The sequence below is a fragment of the Phyllostomus discolor genome, chromosome 12, assembly GCF_004126475.2.
Source record: "Phyllostomus discolor isolate MPI-MPIP mPhyDis1 chromosome 12, mPhyDis1.pri.v3, whole genome shotgun sequence".
NCBI classification, from domain to species: domain Eukaryota; kingdom Metazoa; phylum Chordata; class Mammalia; order Chiroptera; family Phyllostomidae; genus Phyllostomus; species Phyllostomus discolor.
This window is the reverse complement of record NC_040914.2, coordinates 34,038,918-34,065,579: the sequence shown is the minus strand read 5'-3', so window position 1 is coordinate 34,065,579 and position 26,662 is coordinate 34,038,918. Positions and strand designations below refer to the sequence as shown.

Sequence of the window (26,662 nt, the reverse complement as noted above, 5' to 3'; positions counted from 1 at the left end):
ACCCCTGGTCCTCAGCTGCTTCTGACCAGAACACATGGGTGACGGAGGCTTTGGGAACGTCACTCCCTGTGGCTGTGGGAAGGTTGTGTATCGAGGCCCGCACCTGGTCTGAGTCCCTGGGCAGCCCCCTCCCCAGGTGCCATGTCCCAGAGCCCTGGTCACCAGCTCACCCCAGCCATGGCTGGATCGATGGCCAGGGACCCAGCATCCCACACCCATGGCCTGCTGGTGCCGGCTCCCTAAAGAAGCTACAGCGCCTGGAGTGGGTGTGGCTTGGTGCTCGGGCCTTTGTGAGTGGTCTCGTCCCTCCCGCGTGGTTGTGGGAGCCACCACGCACTGCCTCCCCTGCTGTGACCACCTGCAGCTGGACCATTTCCCCCAGGGCCTTCCAATCTCTGCTCCTGTTCCTCTGTCCTCTTTTCTGCCCACCTGCAGAACCACCGACAGGGGCAAGGCTGGGGCTGCCCTCTTTCCCGGTGGGCCAGACTCCTGGAGTGGCCACCAAAGGGGCCAGAGGACAGGGCGTGGCCAAGCTGGTCAGCGCAGCGTGCACCGCAGAGAGGAGAGGCCTCGGTGTGCTCCCTCCCCCGGGGAGTCACCAATCAAAGTCCAGCCACACTCTGGCAGCAGCCCCGCCCACTTCCTGCAAGACCCCCATTGGTGGGCTTGCTTTCCCGTCACTAGCCATCCTCGTTTGCGTTTAAACGGAAGTATTCCTTGCTAAGTCTGTCTGACCAAAGACATCGAAACACGTCTTAGTCTTAAGCAAATAGAATGGGGCGATGTTGGTTTACGGAGTGTTGTATTTGGTACGTTTCCTGCTTACGCACACATATACGAGGGCGAGAGAGCTAGATCCAGTTCTAGGTAAGGATCTGGATTAGCACCCGTTTCGTTCTCCCAATTCATTGTAATTCAGTGAATTTTAAGCACCTCGTAAAAGCCTTGATCTTTTTCCTTTTTAAAAAGAAACTAAGCCCTGGCTGGTGTGGCTCAGTGGATTGAGCGCGGGCTGCTAACCAAAGCATCGCAGGTTCGATTCCCAGTCAGGGCACACGCCTGGGTTGCAGGCCACAGCCCCCAGCAACCACACATCGATGTTTCTCTCTCTCTCTCTTTCTCCCTCCCTTCCCTCTCTAAAAATAAATAAATAAAATCTTTTTAAAAAATCCAAAATGTAACATTAAAAAAAAACTAGATTTTCCAAGGTAGCACTTGTCTATAACACGTACATTTCAGGTGCGTGTGCTCCTTACCTGAAGTCCCATCTCCTCCCAGCCTTGACGTTTGTCTCTATCCTATCCTATCTAATTGTCCCCAAACAGGCGACAGGACCAGTGAGAAGGGGGGCCTTACTGTGTAGAACCAGAACTTGACAATGGGAGCGTTGTAGAATTCACAGATCCTTGTCCCGATGGGGACAGTCCTTTGCTTTTTGTGCTCATTCTCCTCATCGCCCTTCCTTGAGCCGGCGTCCGCGTTCGAGTCCTGGAACACACGGGTGGCAGGCGGGTGGCTGGCTAGGTGGGAAATGCACCACGCCCCCACACTATTTCACAGACAGGTGCCTTTAACAATAAAGAATTATTAAAAATCCCCCCCCAAATATGTCTTCAATGATTGCAGCTTCTAAATTCACGGTGAGAGAAACCTCAATGATTTTGAAAACCAGAGCCAGCGGATGCTTATGTGGGCCAGGGTAGCACTGACCCCAGGTTCCTCCTCCTTTTCTTTGCCGTCTTCATTCTCCTTGGACGTTTGGTAGGAGAAGTCATCGTAGGTGCGGAATTCCAAGAACAGGATGGTGGGTGGGAGAAGAATCCCCATGATGACCTGTGGGTGGCGAGAAAAAGATTTTTCAGCTACGTCGATTCTCCTAACCTTTCCCACCACTGAGAACATTTTAAAAAAAATTTTCACTCGAGGACATGTTTATTGATTTGAGAGAGAGAAGCATTGATGTGAGAAACATCCATCGCTTGCCTCTTGTATGCACTCTGACTGGGGATTGAACCTGTAACCTTTCGGTGTACAGGATATTGATGCAAATACCCAAGCCACCCAGCCAGGGGTGAAAACCTTGTTATTTTTGTCTCAGCGGCTGCCAAGCTCTGTAAGCCAGGCCCAGTGATCAGGTCGGACTCTGGCGTGTGCCTGCCTGGGTCAGGTCCTGGACTTACTAACTCAGATCCTACTCAAGTCTCCACTTTTTAAATCTTGACTTTTCAGTCTCTCCACGGGCAGGACAAGGGTTGGCACGGCATCTCCCTCACAGGGTTGCTCGGAGGAGTAAACGAAACCACCCACAGTAAGCGCTCAACTCAGCCAGGTGCACAATAAGGGCTCCCGGGTGTCACTGATCCCTGTGACAGTGTCCCTCCCAGCCTGCCGGCACGTCACACGCACCTTGAGGCCGGGGTTCTTCCTCATCCGCAGCCTCCCCATCCACATGTCGGTCAGCAGCATCTGGCTGCAGGTGTGGGCGATGAAGTCCCGGTGCTTGGCCGCCACGGCCAGCTTCAGGCAGGTCGAGTTGCTCCAGTTTTTCAGCTCATATGTGAGCAGCTTCATGGCCACCTGTTCATCCTGCTTGTAGGACTGGTCCAGCAGCTCCACCGCCAGCTGCCCGAAGTCTCTGGACGGAAAGAGACAGAACAGGGGCTGAACCCACAGCGGCCACAGGTTCTTGGTGAGAGAGCCTTGGCCACAGGGACAACACAGAGCCATGACAAACCCTAAAGTGCATGGGGGTACATCCCCAGAGGGGAATCACCGGGGCTGGGGCTCTGTGCTCGGTCATGTTGTGGAGGGTGCTGTTCTCGCTGTATCTGGAGCTTTAGGTGGAGCCCAGATTTGCCGCTTGGGTCCCAGAAACACAGAGATGAGAAGACAAAGCCACTCCCTCACGTGCTCTCATGCAGATTAGAAAGGATGCAAAGGGATTAGAGCTCAGAGGAGTGGCTACCCTTTTAGGGAGGGGACAGGTGGGCACTGAAAGGGGACCCCAGTGGAAGCAAGAGGCAATCGATGTTTCTCTCTCCCCCTTCCTTCCTCTCCCTAAAAGCAATCAAATCATATCATTGGGGGAGGATTGAAAAACCAACCAACCAACAAAAAATGACAGTCGAGAAACACCTCCGAGAGGCCGAAGGAAAACCCTCCACATGCTGGACATAGGGATTCACGCACGAGCTCTAAACATCATTGTGCCCAAGGGAGAAACACGGGCGCCACCCTGCCCCACCAGGGGACAGGCACTCGGGACAAGAGCCCCCCGTCCCCTCCCGACGCTCACTTGGAGTTGTTGTCCAGATCCTGGGAGATGTCGTCCACCAGCTCGCTCTCGGAGGACTCGTGTGCCATGGACTTGTAGAGCTTGCAGGCCACCAGGGCCTTGGCCATGCTCTCCTCGCCCCGCTGCCACAGGAAGACGGCCATCTTCTGGCGCTTCATCAGCACGGCCCACACCATCAGCTCGTGGAAGGGGTACTGGAAGCGGCTCACGGCTGGGTCATCCACATCAATGTCGATCTCCTCCTCCTTCTTCTTCTTTTTCTTCTTCTTCCCTTTGGCCGGAGGCTCGTCATCCTGAGGGGGGCACAAGCACACGGTCCATGGTTCTGCCATAGGCATGGGCAGATGACGCGGAAAAGGAAAACCCTTCTTAGGGACATCTGGGGTTTCCGCTCGGCGCATGAATTCTTCTGAAAAGATGCCCGTGGCTATTACGAGAAGCAAACCGTAAGAATGACCGCAAATGCATACTGCCGTTTAAAGAACTTGCGCCCCTGTGTTGGCAGTGTTTTTTTTTAAACACCCACCACGCCAGGGTTGCAGGTTCGATCCCCGGCCAGGGCCCATACAAGAATCAACCAATGAGTGCATGAATGAATGGAACACATTGGTGTTTTAAACACCGAGGCGATGCTACAAAAATAAAACAAGAACAACAAGAACACACTGAAACACAAAAAGCACCGTGGGTGGGAGAGATGAAAGCCCACAGTTTCTGTCCTCAAGAAACTCTTCCAAGAGCCATTCTGCTTTGCAGACGTAGCGGCACCAGGGGTCCACCAGAGAAATGTGAACGGGGATAGGGAGAAACGTCTTCGGTTTCCCTGCCGGTGTGTTAGGGGCACGAACGGTTCACTCAGAAGCAGCTTTGCCTTTGGGTGCGTGGGTTCCAAATGGAATGCCATTGTTTCTCACTTCCCAACGGGGTTGTGAGGGATGGTCCTTAAAGTGGGGCAGGATAGGAAAGAAATGTGCGTGCCACTGAGAGAACTGGGGAGGGGAGCATGGAAGCAGCACGGAAATACGTGGGGCCTAGACTGTCCCAAGCTAAGACTTCAGTACTCAATGGAATATTAACAATGATATTTGGCCCTGAACAATGTGGCTCAGTGGGTTGGGTATCATCTCGCAAAGTGAAGGGTCACTGGTTCGATTCCCTGTCAGGGCGCATCTCTGGGTTTCGGTCCCACAGGCAACAAGCAACCAATTGATATTTTTCTAACACATGGATGTTTCTCTCCCTCTCTTTCTCCCTCCCTTCCCCTCTCTCTAAGAATAAACAAATAATATCTTTAAAAAAAAGATATTTGTTCTTCTGCAAACACGTTCCCATCAATTATCTACTTTTATTTTTTTTCTCAGTTATCCACTTTTATTCTTACTCTTGAGAGGCTGTGAATTTCTTTGTTTCCTCAGATGAGGAATTTGTGGTCAAAAGACTGGAGAACCTGCCCACAGTGACCCCGCTGGTGTGGCCAGAGTTGGGGGGAGCCCAGCTCCTCAATCCTTGTCCCATAGTGTTCAGCACGGCTCCCCTTTTAATAATCCCATAATAGGTTATAACATTTTTATTGAAACTATCATATCTTGCCTCTGATTTCAAAGTTTGTGTCCTCATTTTATAATTGATTTAAAAGATTTTATTTATTTTTAGAGAGAGGGTAAGGGAGGAAGAAAGGGAGAGGAAAAATGTGTGGTTACCTCTTGCACGCCCCCTACTGGGGCCCTGGCCCACAACCCAAGCATGTGCTCTGACTGGGAATCAAACCAGAGACCCTTTGGTTCTCAGGCCAGCACTCAATCCACTGAGCCACAACAGCCAAGGAATAATTTTTTTATTTTGTCACAGTAAAACTACACAGTAATTTTGAGAAAGTTGATCAATGTAGGTTAAAAATTGACATAATAGAAATTTTAAAATAAACTTAGCTTTATTTTCAAGAACATATTAAATCAAGTAAAAATTCATCAACAGCTAATGAAATGTAAAACAGAAGGCTGTTTAAGCCTACCTTTCAATAATATAGAACATTATGAATATTATAAAAATATTAATTGTATGCAAATGCTCTTAAAATGATTTTAAGATCACTACAGAGAGATTACAAACAAGGGCTTCACTTCCCTAAAATGCAGAGAACTCCCACAATAAACAAGAACAAGAGAAACAACCAGAGAAAACAACAAAAAACAGGACATGGAAATAGAAAGAGGAATGAACATGTCCAAAATCACAGTATGTCTCTAAACACAGCTCACTTAGAAATGAACTTGAGCCCTGGCTAGTGTGGCTCAGTGGATTGAGCCCCAGCCTGAGAACTGAAAGGTCACCAGTTCAATTCCCAGTCAGGGCACATCCTGGGTTGTGGGCCAGGTCCTCAGTAGGGGGCATGTAAGAGACAACTGATTGGTGTATCTCTTACACACTGATGTTTCTCTCCTTTTCTCCCTCCGTTCTCCTCTCTCTAAAATTAAGTCAATAAAATCCTTTTTAAAAAAAGAAATGAACTTGAAAAACTTAGTAAATACAGAAGCAAATGGAATAACATAATGACCAAGTTTGATCAGACAGGTAAGCATAAGAACTGGACCTAACAAACATAGAATACACATTTGTTTTCCACACACGTGAATCATTAACAAAATTCAACCAGGCATTAAACCCTAGTTGCTCTGAGATTTTATATCTCAGTGATTTCCTGTTAGTCTCCATTCAAGGAATAAAATTAGAAATGAACAACAGTGGGATAATGACAACAATAAAAGTCTGTACCTAGAAACATTAAAATACGCTTATAAACAACTCTTGGATGAAAGAGGCAGTTACAAATACTTAGAAATGATGGCAATGAAGGTTTTATTTACCCAAACCTGTGGGATGCCATGAAAACAATGCTCAGAGAAAAATTATACTTTTAGTACATTTGTTGGAACACGGGGAAGACAGAAAAGGAGCAAACCTCAATTTCAAACTGAGTCAGTTAAAACAGTATGATATCTACAGGAAACATATGGAAGATGTGAAGGGAAATGAAAGCAGATACTATTAAAATAGAAGACAGGATAAAGAAAGTTGTTCGATAAGGCAAACATGCCAGATACATAGGCAAATATGCTTAAGAAAAAAAGAGAAAATATAAATTTTGAAAAATTGAAACAAGGAATGGCACACAGCTAAAGATATTGAAGACATCAAGAAGTTAGAATACTATGGGTCCTAGTCAGGCTGCTTAGGTGGTTAGAGCATCATCCCGATACACCAAGGTTGTGGATTCGATTCCCGGTCAGGACACATACAAGAATCAACCACTGAATTCATAAATAAGTGGAAAAACAAATCGATGTTTCTCTCTCTTTCTCTCTCTCTAAAATCAATTAAAAAATTAAAATACTATGTAAGACTTTACATCAATGAACTTGAAGGTCTAGATGAAACCACTGTTTTCCAGGAAAATATAGCCCCTGGCTGGTGTAGCTCAGTGAATTGAGAGCGGGCTGCGAACCAAAGTGTCGCAGGTTCAATTCCCAGTCAGGGCACATGCCTGGGTTGCAGGCCACCGCCCCCAGCAACCGCACATTGATGTTTCTCTCTCTCTCTCTTTCTCCCTTCCTTCCCTCTCTAAAAATAAGTAAATAAAATCTTAAAAAAGAAAGAAAATATAAATGACCGAAGTTAACTCTAGGAAATAGAAAGCCCGAATTGACCCATATCATGCAAGTTATTTTAGAAGTAGTGAAAGGCAGCTCCCCAAACAGGGCTGAGACCAGGCTATTTTTAGAGGCGAGCGCTACCACAACTTCACCCAACAGACAAACCCGACGTGACTCAAAGGTTTTGAAAGAACAGAAAGTTACGGAAAGCTGCATACCATATCCCATATAGGACCACAACTCCAGCGACCACAATCCACCATGCTAAAGGTCTGCCTTAATTGTGAACACAGAACCAAAACCACCTACCCCGAAACCACCCAGAAATGGGGATGCGACGTACAGGAATTCATGTGAAAAGAGCCTTTACCATACTCAGTTTCAGTACTCTGTGACATGGCCTTTCTCCCATTCATTTAAATATTTTTATGTGCAAAGAACTTTATGTCAAGGCCAGTATTTTTTTCTTCTAAATTACCATTGCATTGCATTTCAATATGTATTCATTTCCACAGCAAATAAATACTACTACCAGCTGTACTCAGATTAAGATGCATTCTGACACTGGATGCAAACGTTGGCATCTTAGACAGGCATACCTTGGACCTATGGCAAGTTCAATTCCAGACCACTTAATGAGAAATACTTTATTGCCAAAAAATGCTAGTCTCATCTGAGCCTTCAGCGAGCCTTAATCTTTTGGCTGGTGGGTGGACTTGCCTCACGGTTGATAGTTGCCAACTGATCAGGGTCAGTTGCTGAAGGTTGAGGTGGTTTGTTTTCTTTCTTCTCCTGGAGGACATGCTCATGCGGGAGGCAGGGATGTTTCTAGATTCTTTGAGTGAAATATTACTTTTCTTCCACAAAAGATTTTTGTTGTTGTCTTGCCATCCCTCTAGTTTATTCTTTTTTAAAAAAGATTTTACTTCAGTTTTTTTAGAGAAAGGGGAATGGAGGGAGAGAGAGAGGGAGAGAAACATCAATGTGTGGTTGCCTCTCATGCACCCAAGGCAGGTGCCCTGGCTAGGAATCGAACCGGCAACCCTTTGGTTCACAGGCCAGGGCTCAATCCACTGAGCCATACCAGCCAGGGCTAGTTTATTCTTTTTATATCTTCAAATCTCGTTATTACATGGTCTCTTGTGGGTGGCTGCCCTACCTAGGGGTCTCAGGCAATGCAGGCAGCTGCGGCACGATCACCCAGGCATCCTTGAGGAAGGAAAGCTTGAGAGCCAGAGACAGCCTGCACCCCCTACTCAAATACTTTTGTGTCTATGTGCTCTGTTCTTAAGGTTCCTTCTTAAGCGTACTTCTGAGTACTTTTGTCCTAATGTCACAGAAATTTTTAGTGGATTTTCCTGGGTTTTCTAGATATAACATATTTTTTGCTGATAATTATTTCCTCCCCTTCTAAGGTATTTTTTAAAATATGAATTCTTTAGGCGGTACAGTTTCCAGAAGACTGTGAAGAGCTAATGGGAATAACTCTGATGTGAACAATAACAGGCTACCTTATCTTGTTCTTGATTTTAATAGAAAGGACCCCAGTGGTCCACTGCTCGGTGATGGATTTCCTCTTCCTATAAGCTTTCCATGTATGTCAATCACATCAGGAAGTATGTTTATTCTCATTTATTTTATTTTGGTGGTCTGCTTCTAGTAAACTAATTTAAAAAAAAGTTAAGGAAACTATTCTACAAATTTTTTCTTTGTATTCATGCACCCCCCACCCCCTCCCTTGGCCACCATCAGCTCATTCTTCTGATCTGTGGGTCTATTTCTGTTTTGCTTGCTCATTCATGTCGGTTTTTTGAGATTCCAACTAGAAGTGAAATCATATGGTATTTTTCTTTGTGTAGTTTATTGCACTTAGCATAATACCCTCTAGGTCCATCTGTGCTGTCCCACATGGCAAGATTTCATTCCTTTTTGTGACTGAGTAATATTTCATTGTGTGTGTGTGTGTGTGTGTGCGTATATATATATATATATACCACAGCTTCTTCCATTTTTATTGATTGATTTTTGGGAGAGAGCGGGAAAGAGAAAGAGGGCAACATTGACTTGTTATTCCACTTACTGATGCATTCATTGGTTGTTTCTTGTATGTGCCCTGACCAGGGATCGAACCCACAACCTTGGTGTATCGGGATGACACTCTAACCAACTGAACTACCTGGCCAGAGCTATACCACTTCTTCTTTATCCATTCACCCATCAATGGACACCTAGGTTGCTTGCATATCTTGGCTATGATAAATAACACTACAATGAACTTAGGGGTGCATTTATCTTTTCAAATTAGTGGTTTTGTTTTCTTCAGATAAAGACCCTGAAGTCATATTGCTGGATCATACAGCAGCTGTATTTTTAGTTTTTTTTTAATTCTTCACCATCCATCGAAAAATGATCATGTCACACTGTTTTTCTGCTTTAACTTATTGATATGAGGCAATCTATTAAAGACTTATTAACATTAAAACATATTTGCATTCTTAGAAGACTTTAATTACTTGTTTGTGACTTTAACAATATTCCATCGAATGCATTTTGGGCTTATTTATTATTTTTGTGTATATAAGTGCCATTATTCTCCAAGGTTTTTGGTTTGATCTTTGTCTGCTTTTGAAACCATGGTCTTCCTAGTTCTAGAAAATGAATTCGGTAACATCTAACTTTTCAAAACATCTACGATTACTTGACATAGTCTGACAGAATCATCGAAGCAAATTTGGTGTGTATAGTGTACTGGATTGACTCAAGGAAAACAAACTCATTTTGTGTTAAGCAAACACAAAACGAAGACGGCACGCATATTCAACCAAGATACCATAAACTGCGGAAAACAAACCCGACTCACCTCCATTCCCAGGAGTTTGAGAGCTTTAGGCTGCATGGTGAAAGGGGAGAGAAAAAATAACAATTTGGTCAGATAGCCGATGTTAGTGGGACTGGAGCAGGAGAATTCACAAGAGACATAATAACAGATCAACAATTGAGGACGATGGCCAAGGAAAGGAAATGCCTTAATAGGGAAGCTCGGCTTCCGTGAGCTCAGCTGAGGGGAAAGGTGTGCAGACACGTGACTCTTGTTCCAGCCGGAACCAGAGAAGTTCACTCACAGAAATGCGGGTACCGTGCCGCGGGGTCCAAGTGCAGGCCAAGGGCTATTTGCATTGGGCTTGTGCTAAGTGAAGAATTTTGATTGGGGTGCGGGGGGGTTGCAGGGGAGACCCAGCCACCATGGCCATACAGTTTGATTTTGGCAGAGGTCGTGGTCCCCCATGACAGGATGGGGATGACGGTCAGCCTGTCAGAGCCTTGGATGCCGGGACAACGACCTTGGCAGTGAATCCTCAGGCTGAGAGGAGCCCTGAGAGCCTCTAAGCAGGGGGCGAGCCACTGAGCCGACCCTTGCTTTGGAAGAAGTAGGTCCCCACAGCCGTTGGATAAAGAGGGCAGCAACAAAGGGCGGGCAGATGCAAAGGGGTCCCCCGCCCCTTGGTGGGCCTGAGCGTCTCCACTCATTAAGGATAAAGGCCAGTGGCCCCAGGTGAAGCCTGGGCGTCTGCAGGGACAGTGAGGCCTCACACCCGAGTCCCTGCAGGAGGAAGGGCCGCCGTGCTTGGGGACGGGGTGAGGAGCTCGACTCTGAACAGGCTGAGTTATTGGGAAAGGTGACAAGGAAGCCCCCGCGACTCCAAGACCACCCAGCACCACACGCGGTCACTCAGCCCTACCCTCTTGGGCCCAAACAGGTTGTTGTACAGGGTCCGGAAGCTCTTGCGCGTGTAGTTGCAGCGGTAGGCACCCCCCATGAGGTACTCCAGCACCAGCCCTATGTCGATGAGGCTGATGTGGTAATCGGGCGGCAGGTTGCCCTGCAAGACAAGAGGCCGAGTCTCAGGCCCTGCGAGAAGCTCAGACATCATCCCCCACCCCTCAGGCACGCAGAGTCATCCCTGGTCCCTGCTCAGGCGCTAGGGTCACAACGGGGCACCAAAGGGCACTAAGCCTATCGCCATGTGACTCTGCCGTACTTTAGAAAATGAGTAAACCTTCCCAGGGAGAAGAGTGAGAAGTCTAGTTGGAGAGACTGGACTTAGGCAGAATGGCCTGCAGCGGAAAGCAGTGAATCGTGCGCCTGGGTGACCCTCCCTTGTCCAAGCAGATGGGTTTTGTGGAGAAGGGGCTTTGCTAGCTGTTTGCAGGGCAGCAGCCCACTTCCAGGGGCTGGAGCCCACATTTCACGGGTAACAGGGAGGCAGGCTCCACGGGAGGCTGTGGGTGGAGGGACTATCCCCCGGGATCTGGCATCTCCAGAGGCAGTTTCCCGTGGTGACCTGTGACTTTCTGGGGTGCTCCCAGATTTCAGTAAGGACCTGAACCCACAAACGACCTGCTGCAATCGGGAGGTGGGGAGGGGGCAGGGTCCAACGAGTATCTCCTGCTGTTACCACTAGACTTTTGCATGACACGTGACCAGAGTATTGGGGAGTCTCTCCTCTGTTCCCTCATCTGAGTTAGCTTCTCTGGCTGAGAATATGAATGCACACGGCACCCTTAGCACGCCAGGGACTGCGGCATTCTAGTGGAATGAATCACTTCCGACGTCAACCCCATTCATTGCTTTAGCCTGTGGCCGCATGACTCGAGAAAGACCAGGGCTGGAGGGTGAGCGGAGGGGGTCCCCCAAACATATAGACTGTTCTACTTCATAGCCGTGGGAAGCGGGGAACAGATGTCACTTCCCAAAGAGGGAACAGAGAGGGACAAGGACAACTGCTTCGCTCCCCAGAACACACAGAGTGACAGAGGCATGTCCTCACGGTACTTCGAGAAAGAGGCAGAGTGGCAGGTCTTAACGCAGACATAGAGCGCGGGGCGGCAGGGACAGAAGGGGGCGGGGGCAGCTGTAGGCGAGCCCTCCTCTGGCTGACCAGCGCCCTGGCCTTGGCCGTGGGGCCCGCCCCTCACCACTCTTTCAGCCTATCCTGTGAGAGGAGCATCAGACTTAAAAAAGATGCTTTTTTTTTTTTATTATTGTAAATGAATTCTTTTCATGAAGAGAGGGGTTATTTCTTAGGCCGCCAATAAGAGGAGCATACATTTTAGAAATTAGAAGTTGTTCTGTAACATGTGTTCTTGAGCAGTCCAAATCAGAAAAACAGTCACGGGATTGTAAAACACAGCGCAGGGAATAGAGCCAATGATACTGCCATAACTCTGTACAGGGTCGGGCGAGCACTGGATTTGGGGGGCTGGGGTCAGTCTGTAAGGGATACTAATGCCTAATCACTATATTGTACCCCCGAAATTAATACAATGCTGTTTGTCAACTCTAATCGGAAAATACATTTTTAAAGAATACATTATGGAAAGATGCCCATAGGGAAGGATAACGAAACGGCAGTCCGACCTTTTTAACGTCCCGGACCAGCAGATGCAGAGTGTTTGGTGGGCCCAGTCTCTGAAAGGCAAGCGTTCAGCCATGTTAACTATGGTTTCCTCTTCAGCTTGGAGCCAAAGCCTACCCTGGGGTTTTAAAAACTACAAAAACAATAAATAAATAGGAAGGATACCTGCCTGCCATGCAATGGGGACCCTCCCACTGAAATGGTTTTTCAATACTTCCAGGCTCCTCTGGGTACCATGCACCAGCAATCGGGGCGCCCAGGGCTCCCCTTGGCGCCCCCTCCTGGCCACTCACGGTATTGTAAAGCTCCTCCAGCCTCGGGATGGTGAGAAAGTGCTGCATGTTGACTCCGTTTTCAATCAGGAGCTTCACAAAATCCACACGATCCAAGACCAAAGCATCCAGCATGGCCTGTTCCAAAGCGTTCACCTGCGTGAGGGAGGAGGGGAGCCTGGGAGTGTCCTCTCGGGGGGACACGAGGCAGGAGGCAGGTTGGAAACATCCCCCAACGTGTACTCTGACCCCAGATTCTAGAGCTTTCTGAACGGGGCTCTCTCTGCTCTCTGTCATCAGTAAACACACCCATTTCCCCTCCCCTTTCCCATCAGTTTGGCCTGCTGGTATATGTCAGACCAGCCATTCAAGTTCGATAAAAAGGGGAAAAGGCTCTGGCTCAGTGGATTGAGTGCCAGCCTGAGAGCCAAAGGGTCGCCAGTTCGATTCCCAGTCCCGGCACATGCCTGGGTGTTGGGCCAGGTCCCCAGTAGGGGGCGCTTGAGAGGCAACGGCATATGGATGTTTCTCTCCCTCTCTCCCTTTCTCTAACAATAAATAAATAAAATCTTTTTAAAAAATAGTGAGAAAAAGGAGTGATTCTCTCCTTTTTAAAAATAAGCTGAAGATGATGCAACATTACAGCCAAACTGCCACTGCCCTCTCTAGTTTCCAGTTTGTTTTTAATTAAGATGGTTTATTCGCTTTTCTCGTAATATAAACAGGAGAGAGGAAACCACACGAGTTGCATTCTTTTCGAAATAAAACTGCGATCAGCCCTAGAATCTCCAAGCTCCCACCTCCACAAACAACGGTTTCTGAGGTGGTAGATGGCACTATTCTATTTACCATCATTTAGCATTTACGTCTCTGTCCTCAAGTGTGACAGCGCCTGCAGCCCTGGGTACCATGGGAAGGCTTGCCGGGCAGAGTTTGTTTCCTTGACTTAAAGTCCCCTGTGTGGCAGCCGGGCAGGACCGAGAGGGCGTGCAGTGTGCCACCAGGGTGAGCGGCAGTGACTGTGCCAGCCACCTGTCCCTGCAGAGGCCCAGAGCCCTGTCTGGCCTGTGTCCCGGCAGTGACGAGGCTGGAGGTGGGTCCTGTCAGACTCCCCTGCACCCAGTCCCAGGCCTCGCGTCTTGTTTGGTTGCAGCTGGGGCCTTGCCCGTGTTCTCCTGCCTCGAGCACCCACGCATCTGCGGGGCAGAGAGACCTGCTGTTGAGCCTGATGACTGACCCAGCCTCCTCTGTCAGTGGCTTTATGCCCCCAAAGCAGGAATGTCTGTGACAACCTGACAGCTGCACCCCAGCACAGGTGACACAGCTGCAATCTCGTCAATGCCTTCCTGTGGCCTCCTGGGAGCCAGGGCCCCAGGTGGGGCTGGAGCCAACCCTGAGACACGGGACCAGAGACCCCCCACATACCCAGTTCAGCAGCTCAATCTTCCGGGGGTCGGTCTCTTCCTCCACCTCCTCTTTCACCTTCCCTTTCTTCTTGCCTTTTCCTTTCCCTCTGCCACCCTTAGTGGTTGCCGTGGGCGGCTTCTTGTCCTTCTCCATGACCTTGCTCTCCACCGGGGGAGCTAGGCTGCCCAGGGGCTGCATCCACAGCAAGCAGAATGGGGAAGATACACACATGCACACACGTGAACGTTAACACACACATGTACCATGTACTCGTGCGAACGTGAGTACACTTACACAGGGTCCTCGGGGCTCCATGCCCTCGGTGCAATCATTGTATTTAATTTTAAGGAGCTATTTTTCTCTTTTGTTTAAAAGGGTAAAAACTTTGGCGGGGCTGGTGTGGCTCAGTGGACTGAGTGCTGGCCTTTAAACTGAGAGATTGCTGGTTCAATTCCTGGTCAGGGCACATGCCTGGGTTGCAGGCCAGGTCCCCAGTTGGGGGCGTGCAAGAAAGGAACCAATAGATGTTCCTCTCCCTCTCTTTCTCCCTCATTTCCCTTCTATCTAGAAATAAATAAATATGATCTTTAAAATAAATAAGAGGGTAAAACCCACTTTCACCTGCCATGCTAAAATATTTAGTGACAATTTCTTCAAGAGCACTGGTTTGAGTCTGTGATTAGTGCTGGTAGCTCTAACTTCCTCCAGCTTCTTTGATGTTAAATAACAACAATGTCTCCTAAGAATCCTAGAGGATCAAGCGTTGAATCATCAGAACGCCCCAAATCATTTACTGAGACCCAGAGGGGTCACAAGGGGAGCACAGGACAAAAGCATCTGGACAAAGTCAGGAGAAACGATATGAATCAGAAAACAGTTTCACCGGCCAATGGGGCCCAAAGACAAAGATCTGGCTTCTCGCTATGTCCACGCGGTTCCAAGCCAGCGCCAGGCTCAGCTGGTCCGGAGCTGACGCGTTTGTTCCTGGAAAGGCAAGAAAGCAGGCAATTCTCTCCGGGCCTGGACCACCCAGGGTGCGGGGCTAGAACTCAGCATCGCTGCCTTCTCTTGTGCCCAGGAGTGACCACCCGGGGCCCAAAGCTAAGAACTCCATCTTCTCAAGGGGCTGCCCTGGAGGAGGCTGGAGGCAACCCAGGGACTCTAGGACCCTTATCTGGACTTGGGACTGTCAGGCCTCCACCTGGACAGGCCAGTGGGCTGCGTCCCCAGGCTGGAGGTGAGGGCAGCCCAGGAGAGCACTACCATGCAGCCGTTCAGAGAACCAGCCCAGCACAGCCGGGCTGATGACGCCCTCTCCTCTCTCCTGCTGTTTGTCATTGTCCCAGCAGAGCCAAGAGGCAGGCAGGAGGTCCCTGCCCCCAAGCCACCCCAGGAGTGGTCAGGTTGCAGCCAGCCTGGCATTAGGAGAGGAGCAGGGGTATTGGACAAGACACTGCAGGGTGCAGTGATTGGGGTGCGGGAGGGAAACCCATTTAGTGTTTACCCTTTGTGAGTGGAAACCCTGAACGGGTTTCCATGAACGGGTTGCAGATGGAAACTGGTTCTGACTTCAGCTGTCATGGTCCGTGGCTGACAGCGTCCCTATCTAGGACCCCTGTCGTTCTACCTTGGCTTCCCACTGAGATGAATCTAAGCAGCTGGCTGGCTCGGCGCTCCGCCACCAACAGGGGAAAGGGACGGATTTCTTGAAAGAACAGGAGGCGCCATCTCCCCACAGCTCACCTTTCAGCAGGGCAGTTAAAATCGCCATCTCCATGTCCTGCTGCCCCTCGGCTCCCATTCTAAACACAGTGACCTGGAAACAGGTGGATCGTGAAAACACTGAGTAAAAGAGATGTTGAGCCCTGGCTGGTGTGGCTCAGTGGATTGAGTGCGGGCTTGCAAACCGGAGGGTCACCGGTTCGATTCCCAGGCGGGGCACATGCCTGGGTTTCCACTGGGCGCTGGGTGGGGGGGGGAGGGCGCATGAGGGGAGCCACACATTGATGTTTCTCTCTCTCTCTCTCCCTCCCTTCCCCTCTAAAGATAAATAAATTTTTTTTAAAAAGTTGAATACAAGGGGGGAATTGGGTTGTCTTTTTAATCCTCAACCAAGGATATGTTTATCGACTTTTTCAGAGAGAGAAAGGGGGGAGAGAGAAAGAGAGAGAGAGAAACATCAATGTGAGAGAGATTTGGATCAGTTGTCTCCCATTTGCGCCCTGACTAGGAATCGAACCCGTAAACTTTTGGTGCAATGGACAATGCTCCAACCAATTGAACAACCTGGCCAGGGCAGGCTGATTTTTTTTTAAAAGGATCACAGGGACTAACACGCAATGATGCTGAGAGCAAAACCGTTTTAAACCCAGGTCGTCTGGCTTCCAGAAGTGATAGCATTCCTCGTCCCGACTCTGAGCCCTTGCCTGGATTTTATGACCCCATCTGCTCATTGAGGTTCTACATGCCAATATCGAAATTGCTGTGAGAGATGACAAAATCATTTCTACTCAGATTTGATATACAATCCTGCCTCATTTTTTTAAAAAAGATTTTTACTTATTTTTAAAGAGAGAGGAAGAGAGGAAGAGAAAGGTCAGTGTGAGGCCGTCTCTGGTGGGCCCCCTATTGGGACCCAGCCCGCAACCCAGGCATGTGTCCTGACCAGGAATCGAACTAGCGACCTTATAGTTCACAGGCCGGCGTTCAATCCACTGAGCCATACCAGCCTGGGCCTACCTCATCTTATTGTGTTTTATAGGTATCGAGCTTACAAATTGAAGGCAAGACCTTCCACCAGCTAAATGATGACAGACAGCTTGCAGATGCCTTGGATGATGGTTAGCATTTGTTAGCAATTAAGTATTTTTGAATTGAAGCGTGCACATTGATTTTTTTAGACATACTGCTATTGCACATTTAATAGATGTGTCAATATAGTATGAACGGAACTTTTATTATGCATTGGGGAAAATTGATTTTATTGCAATATTTGCTTTACCATAGTGGTCTGAAACCCAACCTTCAATATCTCTGAAGTATGCCTGTATTTATAAGAAATTTGTAGAATTTTGAAGAGGCTACCTTGTGCATGCAATGAGGGTGCCTATCCCTTACAAGAATCATTAAGGAGGCAAGGTGTGGGAAATAATTACAGGCACATCTCGTTTCACTGCACTTTGCTCTATTGCACTTCACAGATACTGCTTTTTTTTTTTTTTTTTTTTTTTTTTTTTTTTTTTTTTTTTTTGTTAAACGAATTGAAGGTAAGATCCTCCAGCAGCAAAACGATTACAGCTCGCTTTGTTGCGATGGCCTGGAACCGAACCCATGCTGTCCGTGAGGTATGCCTGTACTGTATTTGGAAAGTGATGGGACAGGATTTTACAAGCTCACCTAAAAGAGTGGTGTATGTGTCGGTCCTCAGATCTTTAGATCCGATTAATGTCGCGCACCTTAGCGTTGGAGTGACGTAGTGTGACATCACCTAACCTCAACCGAGGTCTGAACGCACCCGGGTCGCTTGACCGGGAGAGCTCACGCAGCTGCCGTCCCGTGGACATGACAGCCGGTTTGGTGTGGATTTGTACACCGTCTTTTGGAAAAGCTGAGCTGGGACGTGAACAACCCCGTCACGCACACATGGGCAGAATTAGGAAGGAAACACGATTCTCTCAGCGGAGCTGGCTCGGAAATATTTCCAAGACACTTACGAGCTCTTTCTTCTTCATGCACTCCATTATAATTGCGAACAGCTGAAGCGACTGGGTCTTGCTGTAATTAAATGTTTTCTGCATGGTGACCAGGAGCTGGTCCCTGAGGGACTCATTTATGACCCTGTTTAAAGGAAACGCCAAAGAGAGGAAGACAGCGTAAGTTAGGCGGGTGAGCGGGAATCAATCTGACGTCTCCAGGTCCATCTGGTGCCTTTGGTTGGAAACTTTTCCATTGGAGGGGATCCCAGGACAGCAGACGAAGAGGAAGCTGAGTGTGAAACTGCGTTCACACTCATCCTGCATTCCCGGCTTGTTGCAAACCTTATAAGGGAAGACGAAGCTGGGAGACAGCGTGTCCCCCAGAGAAGGAATTCTGTAAGAAACCTCGCAGGTCTTGAGGGCTCCTTCTCCTGGCGACCTCAGGAAACGGGAGCATCGCATGCATCTTCCGTATTTTATGTTTTTGGAATGGCTAAGGTTTTTCTTCTCGGCCTCACCCAGCAAGGCAGCTACAACCCCTACCCCTGGGGAGAGGTCGGAAATCCTACCCTCCTTCCGTCGAGTATTTGTGCGCGAAAGACAGGATGTCCGAGGCGCGTCCACTGCCGTCGCAGACCACCACGGGGACCGGAGGCTCCTCGCGGAGGTACTCCAGGACGATGGAGAAGACGTTAGGGCCGCCCTCCACCACGAGGCCCACGACGGGCACGCCCTGGCCCAGCCCTGCAACACACACCGCGCTCGCCCTCAGGCCCCAAGCCCGTGACCCGGCACCCGCCGCTGCTGGTCTGAACGCCCCAGATTACAGACTGGCAGCCGGACGGATGGGGCGGCGGGTGCGCATGCTCACTGAGAGACCCAATGGCGGTGGTTTTCCTTCTTGCATTCAAACCCCGCATCGTGGCCGCGTTGGAAAAAACAGAGACTTAAAACCACGGCCTTTCAGAATCCCCTGCTGGGCCGGGCGTGGGGGGTGGGGGATGGAGCTCCCTGCACAGCCCAGCTGGCACGCAGGCTGCTTCAAGGGGAGAGACACCAGAAGGTTCTCTCAGCTGGAAAAAGGCCTCCCTTGCTGCCCTGCCCCAGGGTCTGACAGAGTGGCCCCTGCAGGTGTAGCTCAGCCGGTTGGGCATTGTCTCGCAAAGCGAAAGGCCACAGGTTCAATTCCCGGTCAGCGCACGTGCCTGGGTTGCAGGTTTGGCCCCCAGTTGGGGGTGCCTATGAGAGGCGACTGCTCCTTCTCTTTTTCCCTCCCTTCTCCTTTCTCTAAAATTAAATAAATAAAATTGCTAAAATAATAACAGGAATGACAGTGAAAGGCACTGGACCAACAATAAAAGAGCTCAGTTTACCCTCCTGGCCTCATGCACTACTCATATGACCAAGCCGCCACGGGCCCTACGGGAACATATGTTAAAGGTGTATCATCACCGTGCCCCCTTTGTCTCCTAAAGGGGTATCAAATACAAGTATAATAAACTGTTTGGACATCCAAGTACTTTGTAAACCTTAAGTGGCTTGTTGGTGTGGTCAGTTCTGTAGGTGTTGCTGCCTCCAGCCTCTGAAACAGGCAGTGAGTCCAGGGAGAGCAAACCCATGGACCGACGATAGCCCTTGAGCGTCCTCCCCCATCTCCAGCAGACCACAGGGCTCTCCAGGGACAAGGGAGGAGCCAGCGGACATGGGTGTCAGAGCCAGCAGGGCGGGTGGGCTCTGGGAAGCCGGAGGCAGCAGGAGGGTCCAAAAACCTGGGGCTGGAGCGATGGAAGGGCAGCAGAGACACATATGCCTTGTTCAAAGTTTTACCCCAGCCTGGCCGTGACCTTGTATTCTGAGCACCTCTCACCAGACGTCGTGGGACTCATCTGATTGCCATCCACCAGTGCCACGTGGAAGAAGTGTCCTCAGGCTCACTGTTTGGGAGGCCTCTGGATGACATTCTGCCTGCACATGTTAGGAGATCTAAGAATTTCTTTTTTAAAAAATATTTATTTATTTATTGTTTAGAGAGAGGGAGGGAGGGAGAAAGGGAGAGAAACATCGATTGGTTGCCTCTCACGGGGGATTGAACCTGCAGCCCAGGCTCAGGGGTGCCCAGACCAGGAACCAAACGGCGACCTTTCATTTTGCAGGACAACCAACTGAGCCACGCTGGGGGCGGCCAGAGCAGGCGCTAAGAATTTCAAGTGGGGGGATTCAGGGCTTCTGGTTTGCTTCTGTGTCGCCTTTCTACAGGCAGGAAGTTCACTGTGTTTTGAACAACTCCTACCAGAATAGTCTCAGTTAAGTTCAGTTCAGCAAACGGGTGTGTGAGGGCCCGCTTTGGGCCTGGCCCTGCCCGAGAGAAACTGGAAAAATGGACCAAGATGACCCGGACCCTGTCTCTGAGGTCCCCAACCCAAGCAAGGCTTAGCATTTCAGACATCCGGGAATGCGGTGGCCGAATCCCCTCCATTTCCAGAAATGGAGCGGAATGCATTCTTCGTGGTTTAGGCTGGACTCCCTGAAGCTCCGTGCTGTGAGAGGCGACAGCTGAGCCCCCCTTTGCTGTCCCTGCCCCACTCAGAGCCCTAGGCAAAGGATGACAAAGGGAAGCCCACCGGTCACGTGGCCAGGCGAAGCTGGGCGGTGTGAAACTCACAAGTCCAGAAAAATGAGAACACGAGGGAACAAAAAATTCAGTCACCAGCCAATTTATCAATGGAGAGCGGATCCCTGGAAATCCACAACTTTGTGTAGCTGGCCCTCTCCCCTCTAATCACTGTGAAGACGGCCCCTTTAATTGTGCTTCCTAATGATCAATTCCAGGTTTTGTTCACAAAAATCACACCAGTCGTGGTAAAGACAAAATACTCTCGAAGATCACTTTTTGGTGATCTACTAAATCACTAAAAGGTGCTGCTCAACTATAAAGGTCACTGGAGTAGGAGCATGTTCCAAGAGGTTACGTTGGTTATGTTCACTCTAACGGGTTGTTGTTATCACTGTGTCTGGTTGAGGACCGCTCCTTCCCCTCTAACTTGACCTCAGCATTCTCCCCCAGGCATGTGAACCCTGGCCAGCCTTGGTCTGGCTGACAGACCAGAGCTGGAGCTATTCAATCCCTCAATTGAACCATACTAAGTCTTGGAGACATGGTTTTTGTTCAAGTGTTAAAAAGATAACTACAGCAACTCTAGGGAACTGGAACCATGTGCCAACATGGCAGACAGTTGCCGTCACCATGGCAACCGCTGCAGAGCTGTTACTTGCATCAACCCTCCTGGCTGATCTTGGGGCAAAGCCTCGGGACACAGCTCAGTGGGGTGCGCTTTGCAGGTGGCTCAGGAAGAGGCTCAAGGCAGGCCATCTTCCACTGCTCTACCAGAAACCAAGATTAAGGCTTTAAATACCCTGGGGGGGGGGCCAGTTCCCCTCAGGCAGCCCACTGGCCTTGGCCTTCGCCAGAACTTACTGGTGTTGATCTTCTGCAGAGAGATGTGCTTTTCCAGCTGCCTCCGGAGCTTCCCCTCAGCGCCGTACTTGCCCAGGGTGCCGTTGTCGGCCAGGATGAAGTGGGTGTGGGAACTGTTGAGCACGGAGAGCTTACTGAGGGGATTGGACATGGTCTGGTAGGCTCGCGTCACCTGGCAAAATGCACAGTGCAAATCAGAGCGGGGCACCAGCATAGGAGGTGAGCATGCGTTCACACAAAGCAAGCACTCCCTCTAACTGCGAGGTTTCTTTCTTACCCTTTCTTAGTCTCTCAAAGGAACGATTTTTTTGTGTTTGCAAATGTCTATCTTAAGTGAGAAACAATTAAAGTATTTTGGATAATAGCAACCCAGAAATTGCACTCTGGGGCATCATCAATCGCAGAGAAATAAAAACTTACGTTAGCGCCAAGTCCTGTCTATAAAACATTTACGGCAGGTTTATTGGTAAGAGCCAATGGAAAACCACAAATTGCTGATATACGCATACGATCCGGGTCTCCAGAGGATTATTGTGGAGTGAAAAAGCCAGTCCTCAAAGGTTGCATGCCGCGTGACCCGCTGACATGCCATTTTTGAAGTGATGAAATTAGAGGTAGGGGCAGATGGCGGTTACCAGGGGGTGGGAGGGAGTTTGGTGTGGATGTCCAAGGGCAACATGGGGCAGGGCGTGGGGAGGGGTGACAAGCCACCTGTGTACCTTGATTGCATGTACGTCAAGATCCTGATCGTGGGATTGGGCCATAGTTTTGCAAGATGTACCCTTTCGGGAAAGGGTATATGGGACCTCTCTTTCTTATTCCGGAGGGAGAAGGGAATCTACAATGACCTCAAAATAAAGACTGATTTTGACAAATTGCCCATGTCTGAGGGGAAAACCCTTACATCCTTTCCGACCAGGTCTTCCTTATTCTCCACGATGCCCCAGGGAGCGATTCCTATAGCACAGACCCGGCCTCTGGACTTGGAGGAGTGGTCTTTCAAGGCATCCCCGACGTGGCTGATGACACCTGGGAGCAGCCAGAAGTCACATGTTTTAGGTCCTTTACCTCCCAGCATCTCACTGTTTGTGAACTTCAGGGACCCCCTTCTCTGAGCCACTCCTTTCCCCACGGCACATCATTGAGAGATAATGATCTTCATCTCTAAGAGAAAGTACCCTGGCCCTGGCCGGGTGGCTTAGTTGCTTGGAGCATTATCCCGTACACTAAAAGGTTGTGGGTTCGATCCTCAGTCAGGGCACATGCCTAGTTGTGGATTCAACCGCCATTTGGGGAGCGTACAAGAGGCAACTAATGGATGTTTCTGTCTCCCTTCCTCTTTCTCGAAACTCAACAAAACCAAAACCGAACTGGCTGTGAAGGGATTCCCTTTACAGGTCTCCAAGCAGGGAAGTCACTGGGTCTTTTTGGCAGTCCTTGGCTGCGTTCAGCTAAAGTTCACAGCCACACTGCCCGGCATGTCCTTCTGCCTCTCTCTGCCTCGCTTTCCTGCTCCATGTGCTAGAGACAGGACAGTCAAGAACCTCAATGAAAACGAGGTTCGTACAGGGCTCCATTCAAGGAACGGCATGCATGGTGGGTACCGGAAATGTTGACCATCACAATGATCACACCAAAATTTTAAAAAACCCAACAAGCTACTGAATAAAGACTTCACTCCTGTCCTAACTATGACCAAGATGCAAACCCTTTTGTTTTCCAGTCTCAATGACCCGCAAAGCTCTTTGGGGACCAGGAGTTCCGGATCTGCTCTTACCGGTGCTGACGCCCCCTGTGAAGATCCAGGCCCCGGTGGTCATGGCGGCCTTGATCAGTCCTCTCCCGAACACCTGCTTCAGCTTGGGCTGCATCTCAAAGTTCTGGAGGCCTCCGTGCACAGATATCAGGAGCTTGGGCAGCTCCAGCTGCCAGTCTCTCACCATGAGATGCAGCAGCGCATCGGGCTTGGTGTCATAGGACACGCGGATGTACTGCAAGAGAGTGTGCGTGACGCTCAGCGCCCGGCCTCGGTTTGGCCTCCCGTGTCACAGCGGGACGAGGCCACAGTGCCTGTCCAAGCAAGAGCTGTCTGGCTTTCTGTCCCTCAGGTTCTGGGGCCTCTGTGTGAGCCTGTGGCCAAGCGATGGAAGGAAACTTCGGAAAGGTTGCCAGATTTAGCAAGCAAATGACAGGCCGCCCAAACTTGAATTTTATTTTTATGTTAGAGAATTTAAGTATTTCTTTTTAGAGAGAAGGAAGTGAGGGGAAAAGAATGGGAGAGAAACATCAGTGTGTGGTTGCCTCTCTCGTGCCCCCAACTGGAGACCTGGCCTGCAACCCAGGCATGTGCCCTCACTGAGAATCGAACCTGCAACCCTTTGGTTTGTAGGCCGGCACTCAGTCCCATGAGCCACACCAGCCAGGGCCAAATTTGAATTTTATATGAACAACAAATTATGTTTTAGTATAAGCATGCTTCGTGCAAGATTTGGAACATACTTATACTAAAAAAGTTATCCATCGTTCATCTGAAATTCAGATGTAACTGGGTGTCTGTATTTTACCTGGCAACACTAATCTTGAAGGATTCAACTCCAAAGCTGGCTCACCTAGAACCAGGCGCCTAGAGGTTGGACAGGATGTTGTTAAAACAGCGGCCTACGGGCCACATTGAGTGGGAGATGGGAGTGGGGATCATTGGCGTTAGCCAATGGACTTGACCTTCCCCTCAAGGTGAAGAGGAGGTTAAGGCCTTGGCCCCTATGCACTGCTTCTTCGTCCCATGCCAATATGTAGTTGGGCATGTGGGTGCATTATTCGGGGTGTGCCCACAGGGATTGCAGTGTGGGCGCCTCCCCTCTCCAGCGAGGCTCATCGGAAAGGCGGGGCCTCCCTGTTCACGTGCCAGTGTGAAAGTCCGTGCTGTCCTTGTCCAGCCAAGTGCAGGCTGGGGAGGCTGCAGACGGACTTCGGGGGAATGTTTCCAGCTCCTAACCCACTGTGGGCGGGTTGGAGGTCCACACAGACAAAAGAAACAAAACAAAATGCAGACGACACCAAAAAGCAAAGAATGCAATTTCTCTCTCTTCACCGGAGATGGAATGATGAGTAAGCCTGCAGAACTGGGCTCAAGCGTGACCCTCGGACTCACGAACTTGGTATGGATTTACGGACATTGCACATTCTTTGTAACAGTGGGCCGTTTATGACTCTCACGGCTAAAACGCCGAGCGAGTCCTGGCTGCGGAGCTCAGCGGGTTGGAGCATCTTCCTGACACACCAAGGTTGTAGGTTCAGTCCCTGGCCAGGGCACATACAAGAATCAACCAACGAATGCATGGACGGGTGGAACGAAAAATTGATGTTTCTTCCTCCCCCTCTCTCTCTAAAATCAATCAATGAAAAAAGATTAATAGAAAAAAAGAAGGAGCTCCTACCCTTTGCAACAGCATGGATGGAGCTGGAAAGCATTATGCTAAGCAAAACAAGCCAGGCAGTGAAAGACAAACACCATATGATCTCACCTTTAACAAGAACCTAAACAACAAAACAAAGAAACAATCAACATATAGTCAAAGACGCCGAAATAGAGGACAGGCTGACAGAGACCAGAGGGGAGAGAAGAGGGAATTTCAGGGGACAATGGGAAGGGTTCACAGGAACAAATATAAAGGACACATGGACAAAAACTAGGGGGGGTGGACATGGGAAGGAGGTGGGGAGGGATGTGTGGGTGGGCTGGAGTAATGGGACAGAAAACTCTACTTGAACAATGAATAAAATAAAATTTAAAAAAAAAACAGATTAAACGCTGAGCGTGCAACTCTATTATGTGCCTTTGCCATGAACTATCTAGGAAGACAGCTGTACCCCTGAAAGAAGACCCAGGCACCTGCCCCCTGGGATTCTGGGAGGCCCGGGGCTCAGCCCTCTCTCACCATGGCTTTATTGAAGTATCCGCCACCCTGGAACTCGAGCGTCCCATAGGAATCTGTCGGGTAGCTCTGCGTGTGTTTGCCCACTGACCATTTCTCGGGCTGACTCTCCACCTCTTTGTTCTCCTCCCCATTTTTGCCGGATGTCGCACTGGGCAGAGGGGGGATATGCAGGTTGGTGAGCTGGCCACAGCAACATCTGAAAGCAAAGAAGAGTAAAAGCAACTAATATGTTTAAGATGACGTAGGTTTCAGGCATACAATTCTGTAATGCATCCTCAGAATAACATTGTGGAACTCTAATGACGTTCCCTGGAAATATGTCAAGAGCTCACTAAGAGACCGAGGGCCCACCTGGGTGTGAGGGTTCACATCTGGGTGAGAGGCCAATATGGCGGATAGTGGCCTATTTGTATCTTAACAGCGGAACTTACTCTGTTAAGGCCCCAGTAACTCCCTGGCTAATGACTCCCGTGAGGATGGATCCTGGCCATCCTTCTTGGCTCCCCTAGCCCAGACACTAGAAGAACAGTTGCTGGTGCTCTGGCCAGGTGGCTCAGTGGGCTGGAGTGTCATCCTGTGCACCAAAAGGTTGTGGGTTCGATTCCCAGTCAGGGCGCATCCCTAGGTTGCAGGTTTGATCCCCAGTTGGGGCATATATGGGAGGCAACTGATGAAAGTTTCTCTCTCCCTTCCTCTTTCTCTAAAATCAAGGAATATACCCTCGAGTGAGGATTAAAAAAAAAAAAAAAATATATATATATATATATATATATATATAAGAATAGTTGCAGCCCTGGCTGGTGTAGCTCAGTGGGTTGAGCGCGGGCTGCGAACCAAAGCATCACAGGTTCGATTCCCAGTCAGGGCACATGCCTGGGTTGCAGGCCACAGCCCCCAGCAACTGCACATTGATGTTTCTCTCTCTCTCTTTCTTTCTCCCTCCCTTCCCTCTCTAAAAAAATAAATAAATAAATAAAAAAGAATAGTTGCTGGTAACTGGTGGACAAATGTGGGTTCGGATGACGTCTCAATTATGGCTCCCAGTTTACCTGTTCGGGTCTTTCGTGCTGGGAATGACAAAGATACACTCTCGCTTGCAAAAGGTTTTTTCTATCCAAGCTTTCTGTCCCTGGAAGAGAAAGGAGTGGAAATTAGGCCCACGTCTTCCCGAGCTGTCCTCAGAGTTCATCCTTTTACTTGGGTCAAGTGAATATGTGATTTACAGGAAGTTTACCCAATAGCATCTGAGTAGACGCCTGCCTGCTGTCCCCACCCACCTGGGCGGCAGTGCAGGTCTGGGTCTGCCTTGTCTCCACGGGTGCCTCCTCTAAGGACAGTGGGAGTGGAGACCTAGTGTCACAGAGACCCTTCCCAATGAGGCCATGGCAAAGACAGAAGCCACCTCTCTTCCCCTCAGACAGTCCTGGCCCCAGTCCCAGCATGCACACATGGTCCAAGCCGGGTTCTCATCCTTCCGGAAGACCCCATGAGCCCCACCCAGACCCGGCCTTTC

General features: G+C 49.4%; 1 protein-coding gene across 6 annotated transcripts in view; it reads right to left on the bottom strand.

Annotated features, from left to right (window-relative positions):
- TRPM1 (transient receptor potential cation channel subfamily M member 1) overlaps positions 1-26,662 on the bottom strand; it is a 68,113-nt gene that overhangs the window by 23,376 nt on the left and 18,075 nt on the right. For 3 of the 6 annotated variants that reach the window (XM_036012932.1, XM_036012930.1, XM_036012929.1), the window contains exons 2-19: positions 26,199-26,278; positions 25,150-25,345; positions 22,989-23,202; positions 22,116-22,240; positions 21,212-21,383; positions 18,306-18,480; positions 17,755-17,878; positions 15,785-15,857; positions 14,925-15,025; positions 14,060-14,233; positions 12,656-12,790; positions 12,365-12,415; positions 10,686-10,826; positions 9,806-9,835; positions 3,296-3,588; positions 2,407-2,635; positions 1,711-1,833; positions 1,357-1,488 (exon numbers count right to left, since the gene is read on the bottom strand). In XM_036012932.1, the coding sequence (XP_035868825.1) occupies positions 1,357-1,488; positions 1,711-1,833; positions 2,407-2,635; positions 3,296-3,588; positions 9,806-9,835; positions 10,686-10,826; positions 12,365-12,415; positions 12,656-12,790; positions 14,060-14,233; positions 14,925-15,025; positions 15,785-15,857; positions 17,755-17,878; positions 18,306-18,480; positions 21,212-21,383; positions 22,116-22,240; positions 22,989-23,202; positions 25,150-25,345; positions 26,199-26,278 (2,568 nt within the window). The remainder of the gene's footprint in view (positions 1-1,356; positions 1,489-1,710; positions 1,834-2,406; positions 2,636-3,295; positions 3,589-9,805; positions 9,836-10,685; positions 10,827-12,364; positions 12,416-12,655; positions 12,791-14,059; positions 14,234-14,924; positions 15,026-15,784; positions 15,858-17,754; positions 17,879-18,305; positions 18,481-21,211; positions 21,384-22,115; positions 22,241-22,988; positions 23,203-25,149; positions 25,346-26,198; positions 26,279-26,662) is intronic. The other 3 variants (XM_036012931.1, XM_036012934.1, XM_036012933.1) reach the window with 2 other exon arrangements.